Source organism: Symphalangus syndactylus, chromosome 8 (assembly GCF_028878055.3).
Source record: "Symphalangus syndactylus isolate Jambi chromosome 8, NHGRI_mSymSyn1-v2.1_pri, whole genome shotgun sequence".
Lineage (NCBI taxonomy): Eukaryota > Metazoa > Chordata > Mammalia > Primates > Hylobatidae > Symphalangus > Symphalangus syndactylus.
In genome coordinates this window covers 48448594-48463207 of record NC_072430.2, presented here as the reverse complement: position 1 = coordinate 48463207, position 14614 = coordinate 48448594, and the positions used below count along the sequence as shown (strand labels likewise).

The 14614-nt window shown below is 47.7% G+C and overlaps 1 protein-coding gene across 10 annotated transcripts in view; it reads left to right on the top strand.

Annotated features, from left to right (window-relative positions):
• The window catches only part of RAD51B (RAD51 paralog B), an 890780-nt gene that overhangs the window by 789939 nt on the left and 86227 nt on the right, over positions 1–14614 (top strand). For 2 of the 10 annotated variants that reach the window (XM_055289048.2, XM_063644433.1), the window contains one exon: positions 14182–14222. The exons of 7 other annotated variants lie outside the window; for them this stretch is intronic. In XM_055289048.2, the coding sequence (XP_055145023.1) occupies positions 14182–14222 (41 nt within the window). Of the gene's footprint in view, positions 1–5437; positions 6608–14181; positions 14223–14614 lie in introns of those variants that run through there. One more of the 10 variants, XM_063644434.1, reaches the window with a different exon arrangement.

Genomic DNA, 14614 nt, shown 5'->3' with positions numbered 1-14614 from the left:
GGGGCGACTCCCTTAACCTCTGTAAGCCTCAGTTTCCTCCTAGCATGATAATGCTAATATGAGAATCTTCTTGAAGACAGCCATGCATGTCTCCACCCATTCTGGGGATAACAGAATTACTGGCGGATTAAGTAACATGATACAAGGAACATGGTACAGCGAGTGGAATATGGTCAATAAATGGTAGCTGCCATTTTTGTAGTCATTAGAAGAGGCGAACCTTGAACAGCTGGCCTCTGTTGAAAATTACAAATGAGAGAGTGGCCTACATTTGCAAACAGCGAGCATAGCCATCCATTCCTGTGCAGGTCAGCAACTGACCCTCCCCTCCCCCACCTTCACTTTTTTTTTCTTTAGCTGCAGGAGTTGAGACATGTGGCTCACCAGGCTACCTCAGTGAGTTAAAGCTTTAAATAAATACACACTCAAAACGGCTGTCACATCACTGCCCTCATGACTGCCACAGGCCCCTCCCCGCCTGGGAACATCTCTTCCTCCCTCTCCCTTTCTCTGCTGCTAGAAGCCAGGCCTTGGCTGAGCCCTGGAGAGGGTATCTCCTTTGCACGTATGCTGGTCCCAGGGGCCCTGCACAGGGCAGATGAGGGTAGTCCTGATCCCGTACAGACTCTCCTCTTCCTGGGTTTGTTAGAAGCCTGGCCAGGCCCCTAGTCTTATGACTTCAACAGATGTTTCTGCTTAAGGAGCCCTGGCATCTTTATGGCCTGTTTTTTCCATTCTTGCCTCTCTTCCTCTGTCCCAGCAGCCCTGAACGCAATTTGGACTTTATTTTCTTTCTAATGGTTACAGGGATAGAAAGGGCTTTCCCCCACCCTCCCCATTTTCAGTTTTTGGCTTTTTCGTTAGCTCATCAAGCTGGGTATGTCTGTGTTAGCTCACACAGACATATACACACAAACACACACACTCCATATGCATTCAGATCTGTACCCATGGTGTGTATTTCTTAATGTTGCACTGACATTTATTGCCACTTCAGACCCAGCCCATTTCAATGCCTTCCTCCCTGCCTCCACCCTACACTTCACATTCATCCTCTGCCTAGCCTCACACAGGTCACCCTGAGCAGCCAACTGGGTTGTCACCCAGATGCTGATTCCAAAAACTAGTGCTGGCCTCAGCCTCCAGCAAGATGTGCAGAGCATCACTAACTCACCAGTCCGCCTCTGTGCTTCCAAGGAGTCTTGGGCTGACTGATGGAGTGAGAGCTGAGACTGCAATTGCCATGCATCTCTTCAAGCTCTGCCTGGCCAGCCAGTCTACCCAGGCTCAGGGGGCCAAGTTGACAGCTGTTAAAAAAAAAAGAACCAGTTTTCCATGAGCAGGCTTGAAACCAGTCTGGCCACCCCTCGGATCTACACCTGCAACTGCCCCCAGCTTGCCAGCATGGCAGGGTGTTCCCAGTCACCTCCCCTGCAGCGTTGGGGGTTGCCTGTCCCATCAGTCTGGTTCCCAGAGCAAAGAAAACCTGGCGATGTCAGGTCTTCAGCATTTAGTCTATCTATGGCAAAGGTGCCTGGGGCTGGGGCCCCTTTATTACCTCCTAAGCCTGAGGACTGGAACTGAACTTCTCACTGCAGGTATAAATAAATCTACCTGGAATCTTAAATGTTGACACCACCTGGCTGTCTTACCTGGAGTTAGACCCATTACCCACAAGAGGCCATCTAACCTCAAATTCTCTGTGTCTCTGCAGCCCTTCTTCCTAGGAGGGCAATGATGCCGAATCACCTGTTAACGGCATTTTCATAATTCAGCTAACCGTTCACTACTCTATCTGCCCATGATCTACCCAATGCTGACCATGGGTGGCAGGGCAGAGTGGCCTCTCTAGAATATCTCCTCTTTAACACCCTCACCGTGGAGGGGCCTTGATAGATGGCCCCATGAAGTTCTCACTAGGCGACTGCTCCTACCTGAGATGGGCCAGGCAGCCGTGGACTCCTCCCCTCCCCTTCCATTCCTGCCCTGCCCAACCTCATTCTGATGGTTTGGCCTTGTGCATCTCACTAGTGACTCTTTTCTTCCCTCCTTCCTATTTAAACAAATTAAAACTCCAGTTTTTCTTCATTTATGTTTTGGTGGCTGAGGTGGAGCATCTTTCCCCCAGTGGGTTAAGGGAGGCTGGTTGGAGAAGACAGCAACAGTAGAGTGAGTTGGCTCCCCAGTGGCATAGTGACACACACAGGGACAGTGGGGAATGGAAGCTGGAAGAAGTCCCAGAAGTAGGAGCAAGAAGAGTGACTGTTCTCCATGCTGGGTTCTGCCAGGGACTCTGGACGTGCTGAACAACAGATTTGAGGACGCCTCTTCTGTTTGCTTTACTTGTCACAGATTCATTAATAAAGACAAACAGGGGAGCCACCTCATTGGCTTTTCCATCTCTAAATAAATCCCTTCTGAATACACACCCCCAACATGGATGCTAGGGATTCTTCTCAAGAAACAACCATATGGTGCTATGATAATCGATATCCTTCCGATGATTCAAATCAAATCAACTTGAGGAGCCCGATGGGTCTGATGCTCTTCTTACCTGGGCATCTGCACCTTGCCAGAGCCAGGCCCCCTGTGTGTGTGTGGCCGGTGGGGTAGTGGGGGTGCTTCTTTTCATTTTTGTGAGTGAAAAGGAAAGGGTTCCCCACAAACAGCTGCAACAAGGATCCCTCACCCCATTGCTAAGGAGTGGTGGGGTCCTGCTACCATGTGGCACTCTGGCAGGTCTGGGGAGATCTTTAGGGATCTGGAACAGCCACTGGATCTGCAGTCCTGAGCCCCTGGGATGTGGAAGTGATTGGCCGGCCACCTGGATGGGCCTCACAGTCCTGCTGTCACTCCTCTTCTCTCCTTTCACTTCTGGATCCTGCTGGAGAAATGGAGCCCTGGGAAACTGTCTCACCACCTAGGACTGTGTGGAGCTGGGCACACACTCAGGAGGCAGGTGACTTCCAGATGGTCAAAGAGAAGCTGACACTCCCTGTCCTCTGACAGTCCTACTCCCTGAAGGATCTGGTCAAGCCATTCCTTCCAGATGGCTGTGATACTGTGTCCCCTCAGTATTAGGAGTGGGGGAATGGAGGCTTTCCATGAATGCAAGCTCCTAAGCCCCCTCCCCTGCAGCTAGGGCTGATGGGGAATGGCTAAACCCCAGATGTCTTCATTGCGCCATAAATGTGAGCAGGGAGGGGCAAAGGTGTATGCAATGATGTGTGTGTGTGTGTGTGTGTGTGTATCAAAGAGAGGAGTCTGTCACAGGAAGAATACTGAGTGGCCCCAAATGTCGTAAGCATATGCACCCCAGTTTTAAAATAATAACAATCATAATACTAATAATTTTTGCTATCATTTGTTGAGATCTTTTTCTGGGCCAGGTACAGTACTTTGCACATATTATCTCATAATTCTCAGAATCTCTGTGAGGTACAAGCATCACTATGCAACTTTTCAAATGGGAAAACAAGCACGGGAAAAAAGTTGGTTCAATTGCCAAAGATCATAGATCTGAGAAGTGGCAGGGCCAGGATTAGAATCCTAGAGCTCAAAGTTCTGCCATATATCATAGAAGCGACCACTACATCGATAATGGTAACTGCCAACCCTCACTGTTCACTGGCCACATGCCAGACACATAGATTCACTTAATTCATTCTTACAAAACTCTGGATATATTCTTATTGCCTCATTGTATAGATGAGGAAACTGAGGCACAGAGCATTTTGGCATTGATTCCCTTCGGCAAATGTGATTTGAACAGCTCCTGTGTGTGCAGGGCACCGTGCTCTTGGCTCTGCGTGGGATACGGGACTGAGTGATATGTCATTCTTATGGTCTGAGATCTATCAGCAAGGTCCGTGGCCATGACCATCAGAATGGGCTCAGGGTGGGATTCCAGAACTTGAAACGAGGGACCCTGCATCCTAGGGTATCCTAGAAAGTGGAACATACCAGGTATCTAGAGAAGGAACCTAGGCACAGAAGCGAGACAAAGTCTTGTTGTCAGACTGAGGCCCCAGGTCAGAACTGGGCCAGCAGCAAGGGCTGGCAGGACCGGAACTGATTTATTCCTGCCTGCAGCATGGCCTCGAGGGCAGGACTCCAGAGCTAGGCTGCTAAGTTCAGATCTTCCATTCTTTAGCTGTGAGACTTTGGACAAGTTAATGAACCTCTCTGGGTTTCATTTCAGTAGCCTCATCTAGAAAACGGGAATAATAACTGCCCACCTCATGGAATTGTTCTAAGGACTAAATGAGTTAATATGTGAGAGGCCGTTGGAACAGGGCCAGGCCCATGGTGGGCTCTCTAGTGGGCTCTCAAGCTCTCACCAGCCGATGATCATTGGACCCTTTGATGCTGAGTGGGCAGAAGCTGAGGGTAGAGGCCAAGTTGTCCCAGTGGCAGAGAGAAGAAAATTGTAGTAGGAACTGATTAGGGCCTGTCTCTGTAGGTGGTTTGATGGGGAGGGAGACATGAAATCCAATGGGACAAGAGGGAATTCACATCATTAGTATAAAAGGTTGGCAGATGGGCATGGGACCCTTCCTTCTTAGTCTCCAGAGGCCAAGATGCAGGTGCCTGGCACCTGGGCTGGCTGGAAGTGGGGAATGTATCAGGGCTGGCATTTATAGTGATGCCACTATTGTCTAATTATGGGCACAAAGATAGGCTCCCACTGTCTGTGCAGCCCCTCAATCACCCAGGGAAGAAATATTGATCTATTCCCAGCATTCCCTCTGTCAACTCCCCAACCTCAGTCTCTGGCTTGGAAGAAAGACGGCTGGGAGGGGGATGGAAGGCAGCCATGCTCTGTTGCAGTAAATCTTTCCTAGAAGAGGAGACAGCTGAGCTCATCAGCCAGTGCCGGATCAGCTCAGAAGGAATCCTTTCCAACTCCCAGAAGACCCCTCAGCGGCTTGGGAAAGGAATGGCTCACTGGGGCACTTTGTGTATGTGGGCCTGTCAGGCTGGGCAGGGGTGTCTGATGACACATTAGGACAGCTGAAAAGAGAGGTGGGACAAAAATGTTTGCCCAAGGGCAGTCTTGTGATTCCCCCAACCCCCGTGCTCCCCACCCCCACATGCTTTTGAGAGCTTGTTCCAGGACTTTTCATATGCATTTGAGACCACAATTTCCTCTCCCAGAAACCCCATTAAGCTATAAGTGAGTGAGGCGGTGGGGAAGAGAGGGAAAGGAAAAGAGAGACAGAGCAAGAGAGAGAGAGTTTGTGTGCGCACACACGAATACTTCTTCCCCACCCACATTCTTTTGCACATGTCTACCGTTATGTACATTCCGATGCCATACCCTTTGCACTCTCTCTCTATCAGGTCTTCTTCAACCATCCTCTTCAGGAAGCCTCAGGGCCTCAGAGAAAGGCAAAAGGGCCTAGACTTTGACTTCCTTTTTTCTTCTCTCTCTTAGAGAAAACATTTTGCTCTGTCACCCAAGCTGAACTGAACTGGGCTCCAGCAATCTTCCCACCTCAGCCTCCTGAGAAGCTAGGACTACAGGTGTGCCACCATACCCAGCTAATTTTTTAATTTTTTGTAGAGGTGGGGTCTCATTACGTTGCTCAAGCTGATCTCAAACTCCTGGCCTCAAGAGATCCACCCCCCTCAGCCTCCCAAAGCGCTAGGATTACAGGTATGAGACTTTGCCATTCCAGTGAGAATTTTGTCCTTAGCAATCTCATCCAATGGCCGCTGGAGATGTGTGTAGGGCCACAAGAATGAGAAAGGGGGCAATGGAGTGACAGGTGACTTGCTCAGGTGCCCCTCCCCAGACCAAATGTCCCAGGCACACAGCCCATGCCCTCCACCATGGAGTACATTTTCTCCCTGGCTTGCTGCTGAGCTAAAGGATAAGAGATGTGGAAACAGGAGGTGAACTAAGGCACCCCGCCACCCGCTGTGGCAGCTTGAGTTTCTTGAGGCTGAGACAAACTAGGATCCAGCAGTCTAGATTTTGCCCCAGTTTCTCCACTGAGTATTTACTCAGTGCCCCTGAGCCGATGCCTTCCCCTCTGCCTAGACGAACCACAGCATCTCGGTAAACGCCTCAGCATGTTAGGAGCACCGGAATGTTTATTCTCTTCCCTCCCAATTATCCACTCTAATGGAGCAGAACAGTTACATGGAAAATCCTAAACATGGAAGATGATTTAAAAATGATTCACCCTGGAATACATGCTTCCAGTTGCTTCTACAGGTTTACCTTGCTAAAGGCGTTTCGCTTCCTTTGCTGTTACAATAAGCTTGCCTGCCTTGTAAAAAAGATGACCAGGGCCAAAGGGAAATCAGTCAAGGGAGGCTGTTTTGTCTGAAATAATGCATCTATGAACAAATGAATTGAGTATAACTGTCTTTTTACATCAGTGTTTCTGTGGAATTAAGAGAACATCCAAGGCCACTCCTAGCTTGAATAGATTAAATTTGTCCTTGTGTTTGGAGCAAGGTTTGTGAAGTCTGTCTGGCCCATCAAATGACCAATGGCTTTTAAGGAAGGCTAAGTGACTTATGACCAGAACAAGGGAGCAGCCTGAGTCAGTCTCCCCAATGTCTACATCGTGTTATTTATACTAGCAAAAAAAATAGATACAACCAGGCCAGGCGCGGTGGCTCACGCCTGTAATCCCAGCACTTTGGGAGGCCGAGGCGGGCGGATCACGAGGTCAGGAGATCGAGACCATCCTGGCTAACACGGTGAAACCCCCGTCTCTACTAAAAATACAAAAAATTAGCCGGGTGAGGTGGCGGGTGCCTGTAGTCCCAGCTACTCGGGAGGCTGAGGCAGGAGAATGGCGTGAACCCCGGGGGCGGAGCCTGCAGTGAGCCAAGATCGTGCCACTGCACTCCAGCCTGGGCGACAGCAAGACTCTGTCTCAAAAAAAAAAAAAAAAAAAAAGACACAACCTAAATTTTTGACCATATAGTATTAGTTAAATTAACACCTATATGATGGAATACTAGGTAGTCATTAAAATTATGTGTTGGAAGAAGGCTTAATCTCATGGGAAAATGTTCACACCATATTATTAAAGAGAAAAAACAGATTATAAAGCAATATGCATACAATGTAGTAGTTCTGTAAGAAAAAAGTATCGTGCATTTTTAACTGGAAAAATATGTATAAAAATGTTAACAGTGCTATCTCTGGGCAATAAGATTATACTTGACTTTTATTTCTTTTTCGGAATTGTCTTTTTTTTTTTTTTCAAGTTTCCTCCCATTAACATGCATTTTCCCAAATCAGGGGAAAAATACATTTAGAAAAAAAGATTATCTGAGAGACCAGCAGATGTGTTTCCTGTTTCTTATCCCATGTCTATTCTCCATTTTATTTTGGAGATTCAAATTCTTCAGCCCTTTCCACAACAGATACTTCTGGGGCAAGAGGCACAGAGTGTCTGATGTCCTAAACAGCATCACCAGGGTGAATTTCTCACCGACAGTAACAGCTTTGGAAAGGTTTTGTTTCTAACTGGCACTGGGAATTAATCGTACCCAAACTTTTTTTTTTCTAATCGGTAATGAGCATCTCCAGGGGATCCTAGAAGGGTTCCAGGGGTTCATGGAGGACAATTATAAACCTTGACAGCTGCTCAGTGGGTTTTCAACCATGGGGGTGATTCATCCCTTCTCCTAAGCCTTTTCACAGCACCCTAAGCTCAGAGTTTTGAAAATGTGATGAGAAAGAAAGGGGCTGGGGAGAACAATGGCCCTTCTTTTATGGAAGGATGATGAAGGGAATTGGGAAGAACAAAACTAAGGGACTAAAACAATTCAGCTTTTTTTGTCTGGTTCATAGGACCGTGTTCCCAATACAGTAATGCCCAATGAGTGGACGAAGGGAGTAATAAATGAGTTCATAGAAGGAAACAGCTGGGCTGCTGTAAAAGCTCCTGCAAAACAGATAGGCCTGGCACACGCCATTCCTGTCACAGGTTTTAAAGAACCTATCTAGCTTTCAGCTACTCCTCATCACCACCTCCTACAGAAGCAGAGTCAAGATCATGTCTCTTCCCATCATAAGGAAACAGCGCTGTGAACGATCCAGCTGTCCTGAAGTCACTAATCCTGTCAGGGGCATACATTGGCAACACACCCAGAAGGTGGTGGGGAGTGCAGCTGTCCTCCTGGCCGACTGTTCCAGCCGGTCACCTCTGCTGCTCCAAGGGTGCCACGTTACCTAATTCTGGTTCACGGTCAGATGGCAGCTTTTCTCGGCCAGCTTGTCCTTAGAAAATTCGTTCCCTTGTTGTATTGGAAAATTCCTCTTGTGCCTGTCATTGCACACATCAGGAGACCAAGGTTTCCATTTTCTCAGAAGAAATTAGCCAGCTACTGTCATTGACATGAAGCCTGTTCCTGGAATTTTTTACTCCTCCTCTTAAAGGCATATTCTGGAAGAGGCAATCTGAGGATGGGGCCCATGCTCTCCCACAGCAGAGAAATAAACTGAGGCTAGGCCAGGAGCTGTGCACTGTCTGGGGGAACCATACCCAGTGGGGAGTGGCCAGCTCAGTCCCAACACTGAAATTGTTTACTGTCATCCACTCCTGGTTGTTAGGGGACATTGAGGATGACAGGATAGAGAGTAGGGAAGGAAGGACCAGCCAAGGAACATTTTCCCTATAAAATGAGACTCCCACTACTCCTGCCCTTGTTAAGACTTCATACACTATGGAATACTATGCAGCCATAAAAAAGAACAAGATCATGTCTCTTGTAGGAACATGGTTGGAGCTGGAGGCCATTATCCTTATGAAACTAATGCAAGAACAGGAAACCAAATACAACATGTTCTCACTTATAAGTGGGAGTTAAATGATAAGAACTTATGAACACAAAGAAGGAAACATCAAACACTAGGGTCTACTCATGGGTGGAGGGAGAAGAGGAGGGAGAGGAGCAGAAAAGATAACTATTGGGTACTGGGCTTAATACCTGGGTGATGAAATAATCTGTTCAGCAAACCTCTGTAACACAAGTTTACCTATGTAACAAACCTTCACATGGACCCTCCAAACCTAAAATAAAAGTAAAAAAAAAAAAGGACACAGATATAAATTGACCCTGATGGAGAGAACTCTACTTTATCCTTGCCAGGTCACAAGAAGGTGAGATGTTTACTTTTCAAATGATTGATGCTGAAATGGAAAGAACTGTATCTTGGGGGCACAAACCCAACAGAGTAAATGAAGATCCTACTGCTTCAGCTCCTGGGATTTGCTAAAGTGGGGACCAGCTTAGAAAAATAGACGGCCGTCCTAGAGACCATGGCGGTCTCGGTCTGATTTTAAATCTAAATTCTCAAGTACAAGTAGCTTCCCAAGAAGAGAAAGCTACTTCTACATAAAGAGGTGGTAGCAGTAGGAACTCCTTAAGCCTTACCTTTTTATTATTGATGATGATGAAGTGAAGCTTCCTGTTGATATCATTGTCACACCAAGCACAGCACACCAACTCAAACCTCATTCATTCATTCATTCATTCATTCATGTGTCCTTTTAACAGATGTCTACTAGACACCTTGTATGTCCGTGAACTAAATACCATGCTTAAGACCAAGGATTCAGAAATGTGTCAGCTGTCACTCCCCCTCCAGGAACTCACAGCCAGGAGGAGATGTACTCAGGGAAAAGGAGAAATCACAGTATAACCATCGTAAAATACTTTCTGATAAAATCGCAGAGTGTCTAATACCCCTGTTCCACATACATATAAAGAAATTAAAGTGTTTAGAAGGGAGGCAAATCCCAAATTTAGTGTGTGGCGGATCCAGGAGTACAACAAGCATTCCTCGCTCTGGGGTAAATCCCACCAGGACTGTGTTGAGACCCAAATTCCTCTGAGTCCACGGGCCCCTTTAAGTCAGATGAAATTCCAAACAAGCCAGAGCCTAGCTGAACAGTTCCACGGTGCCGGGCTCCAGTGTGTTCTGGAAGGTTCTCGTGGGCTGTGCCTCCAGAAGACGGAGGCGGAGAGGAGCCCCACAGGCCCAGGGCAGTGTCAGGTTCCCCCTTTTCTGTCAGCAGGCATGGAAGAGCCTTTAAGAAAATGGCGTATTCTTATTATTTGTTTGTTTTTACAGTGACTCAGTCTGTAGTAACTGGGTTAAAGTCCACTTTGAGAAAAGGAGAACAAAAGACCTCCTGTTAGTGCTGGAAGTTTGCCTCTTAAGATATCACTGAGAGGAACTGGGAAGAAAAAAAAATCCCCAGCAGGGCAGAGGAAGCTGCAGGCCTTCAGGAACACAGCAGCACTTTGGAAAGGAAAACACGGCCGACTTTCATCTCCTGCGCCCTATCTGAGCTGGCCGCTCCCTTTGCCGCTGCTTTATGGCCCACTGCGGTGCTGACCGTCGGACATCGGCCAGTACCCTATTCCCACACTCTTTGAACACAGGGGGCTGCCAGGAGTTGTGGTAGTGTGGGCAAATCTCCATAGCCAACCAACCCCAGGCTGAGGAGGAGGGAAAGGATGTTGCCATATGAAACATACTATGTGCTGGACGTTATTCTAACATTAGATATCATAACTCATTTCGTAAACACCAAGGAGGCTAGCATCCTCCTTCTCCAGCCACAGCAGAAGTTGCACAAGGTGGGAGTCTGGCCTTGCCCTGTTTGGGAAACTCACTGCAAGTAGAGGAACCATGGGGTGAGTAGGCTTCCAAATGGGTAGGACCAGATTGTTAGGTGGTCTCCTCCAGGTTGCAGACTCTGGCCATCTGACTCTAAGACCTGAGAACTTAATCCTACTCTCTTCAAATGAAAACAGAAAGTCAGAGGAAGACAAGAAAGGTTTTCTTCTCACGACTTCCCATCAGATCAGCCCCACCTACATTAAACTTGTACCCGTGTCCTTCATCAATCAGCTCAGTGGAAATGTTATTCTCACCCATGGCCACCCAGATCAGGAAATCGGTCTGGACCATGAATGACATGCTGGTGTTGGCCTTCTTCACCATAATTATAAGAAGCTGGAATGTTCCCCTCCAAGGCTCAGAAAGAAGGATGGAGACAAGAAGGAAAAAACAAATTCTGTGAAAGTCTCAGGTCCTTCCTCCTTTCAGAACCACTTCACGTAATCCTCTTCCTCCCCAGGGGCTCCTGAAAGATTAGGCTTCACTTGCAGGTCCCAGGCCCTGGCCCTGCAGAGTCGTTGGGCCTTTGGGGTCTCTCGAAGAGCCTAATCATTCTGTTTTCTGGACAAGTCATAGTTTTGCTGACTTCTGACCAAACACCCATCGAAACCCAAGAATGGAAGTGTGATTCTGGTCATCTATACCCTGTCCCCCTACAGGACTCCCTGTCCCACGGGATGCGGCAGGCAGGTGTGGGAAAGCCTACCTGAGGAGATGGCCGAGATCATTAAGCAGTGGCCCTCTGATTTTCTGTACAGCTACTCAGTGACTTGGAAGGGATTCTTTGCACTAACAAGCAATGCCTCCACAAACAATGAGTTGAGGGGAAAGACTCAAAAGAGGCCGATACAATGCTGTTTGGGATGCTTCTCCCTTTGGCTGGCCTCAGGGGACTGGGCCCCTCAGTAATCACTGGAGATTTAGGGCCTAATTAAACTCTGGCATTGGGCCAGCATGCTGGTGGCCCCTTGAGTTTCCCATGTCCACCCATGTCTAGGGTATTAAAATCTAGACTGGGAATGTGTACTGCTTAACTGATTCCACAGGAGCCAGACCTCATTATCCAACAGCCTGGGTATCGGCAGCCCACAGGGCTTGGCATTGGCAGGTGCGGTCCTGGGGAGGACTGCGTGCCTTTAAGTTAATGGTCCCTACATCTGCACCCTCTGGGGCCACAGTAGAGGGCTTTGTGGATCACCTCTACCATTGGGACCCCTGGCATTTCCTTCCTTTCATGGCCTGATAAAACCCAAGCTCTGAGAGTTAGCAAACTGATACCCTTTAATCATGCCTTATATTTATAAAGGCCTTTGTCCAGAGAACTCCAAGTGCTCAAAAATATCAATTAATTACTCTCCCAGCCTCCTTTAGGGAAAAGCTGGTGGCAGGTGTCATCATCACCACCAGAGGTGGCCAAAGCATCTTCTTAGTGGGCTGTCCTGGATATTCTTTGCATTTAAAGAGCATTTTGCTTCTGAGCACATGGTTGGGTTTTGCACAGCCTGAAGCATAAGGATTGAGGTATTTCCTTACTTTACAGCTCTAGAGAATTCTTGTGTGCGGGTACCCGTGAAACACAAACTGAGTGACTGCATGCTTTCTTGAGTTTGGAAATTTTGTTATTGTTTGGTCTCAGCATTTGCTGGTAGTAAATAAGTAAGCAGAAGTAAGCTGCTTATGTTCCCATGTAGTCCAAGACAGAGCAGACAAAAGACCTGGTCCCCAAGCCCCACACCTGGCCCCAAGATCCCTCTGCGATTATCTTTCAGCCACTCTCTGAAGCCTCGGACCCTGTAGTTGATCTCATAGCCAAGTCTCACCAGTAACTTTTGGCGGCGGGGAGTCCTGGCAAGAGATGGGTGATGTAGGAATGGCCTAGCTGCAGAAGGAGGAGAGCCAGGTAGGACATCTCCCTGGCTCTCCTCCTTCCTGGCCACAGACTAGCTTTGTGACCTTGGTTGGCAGTGTCATTTTCATGTCGGCCACAGTTTCCATGCCTATAAACAGAATGATGATACCAGCCACCAACTTTTCCCTAAAGGGGGCTGGGAGAGTGCATTAATTAATGTTTTTGAGCACTTTGAGTTCTTTGGAGAAAGGCCTTTATAAATATAAGGCATGATTAAAGGATATCAGTTTGCTAACTCTCAGAGGAAGTACTTAATGGGATCAGGCCTGCATGTGTTGATGACTGAGTTTCATTCTTCATTCAGATCTGCACAGGGCTCCCGTCACTCAGATCTGCACAGGGCTCCCGTCACTCAGCTCTGCTGCCATTCATGTGGTATTCTCCTGTTCTTTCATTTCTATATACTCATAGTAGGGAGCCCACAAATGCTGCCCTCCACATGCAGGCCCACTACCTCCCCTCCCTCTTGTCAAACCCGGTGGCTTTTCCTCACTCTGCATTTTCCTTGTCCTTTCTGGAACATGACACTGGTCACTACCCCTCCTCACCCTTGAAAGTCTTATTCTGTGGTTCCCACAAGCCCAACAGGTCTAAACTGAAGTCATCCTTGACCCCAAACCAATTCCCATCCTTACTGCCCTATTTCTCTTCACCATTCTCATGGGCCTGGATTCCAGGTCTTCCTCTCCACTGCCACCCCCTCTGTGCAAGCCTTATTGTCCCAACCTTCTTGGTCCTTTGTAAAGCCCATCCCTGGGCAGAAATGGGATGTGTATGTCCCTAAACTGCCCCCAAAGACCTCTCTGCACCACATTTGACCTCTGGCCCTCCTGTTCCCTAACTGGCCTTGGTCTCCTGCTCCCTTCCGTGGGCCACTCCAGCTCTGCCCACCATGTGACCTGCCTTCCTGCTTGTCCACCTTCCTGTCTGGTCCCCAGACTCAGCTTGTACTCTCCCTCCCAGCAAGCTGTCTCAACTGCCTGCATTCCCCACAGGACACAGACCCTCATATAGATAAACACACACACTGACACACAGACTCATGTAGACATGCACCAACACACAGACACTCAGACACAGACATACTCACGTGGATATGCAGACAGGCACACACATGCAAATACAAAGACATACAGACAGGTACATATACACAGATACACACACAGACACACAGGCACAGAGACACATATACTGGCATAAGCATACACACACTGACACACACAAACGCACAAACATACACACACAGTTATGATGTTCACACAAACATAGACACACATTCACATACCCCTCCCAGCATCCTGACTGGCCCAGCTGACCTCCCTCACCCGCTCTGAACAGCCAGCTCTCCCTCCTCCTGCCTTTGTGCAGTCCCATCTCTATTACTCAGGGCTCTCCAGAGAAACAGAACCAACAGGGTTGGATGCAGATAGTTGGGCGGGTGGATGGATGATGGATGGATAGATAGATAGATAGATAGATAGATAGATAGATAGATGATACATAATAGGTTGATATTAGATATAGAAAAGCAAATAGAGTTTAAGAAATTTGTTTATGCAATTATGGAGGCTGGCAAATCTGAAATCTGACCTTAGTCTTTTCTCTTAAGGCCTTCGACTGATTGGACAAAGCCCACCCACATTGCGGAAGGTAATTTGATTACTCAAAGTCTACTGATGGAAATGTTAATGTCATCTAAAGAATACCTTCAGAGCAACAGCTAGCCTAATATTTGACCAGATATCTGGGTACTATGACCTAGGCAAGTCAACACATAACATTACCCATCATGCTTTTCATCTGGTCAGCAGTGCTCATATAAATCTCCTGAAACGTTGCTCTCACCACAATGCTTTCCTGCTCCAAAACCTAAACACCCATATGCCTGACATGCAGTAGGGACAGGTACATATTTGTTGAGGGAAGAAATAATGAGGAGCCTTTGGGATGGGCTGCACTCTGCTCAATGCAGCAAACCATTTTGAGGGCCCAATGTCTGGAGCTGAGGATATGACTATCAAAGCTGCTCTTACATGTTCCTC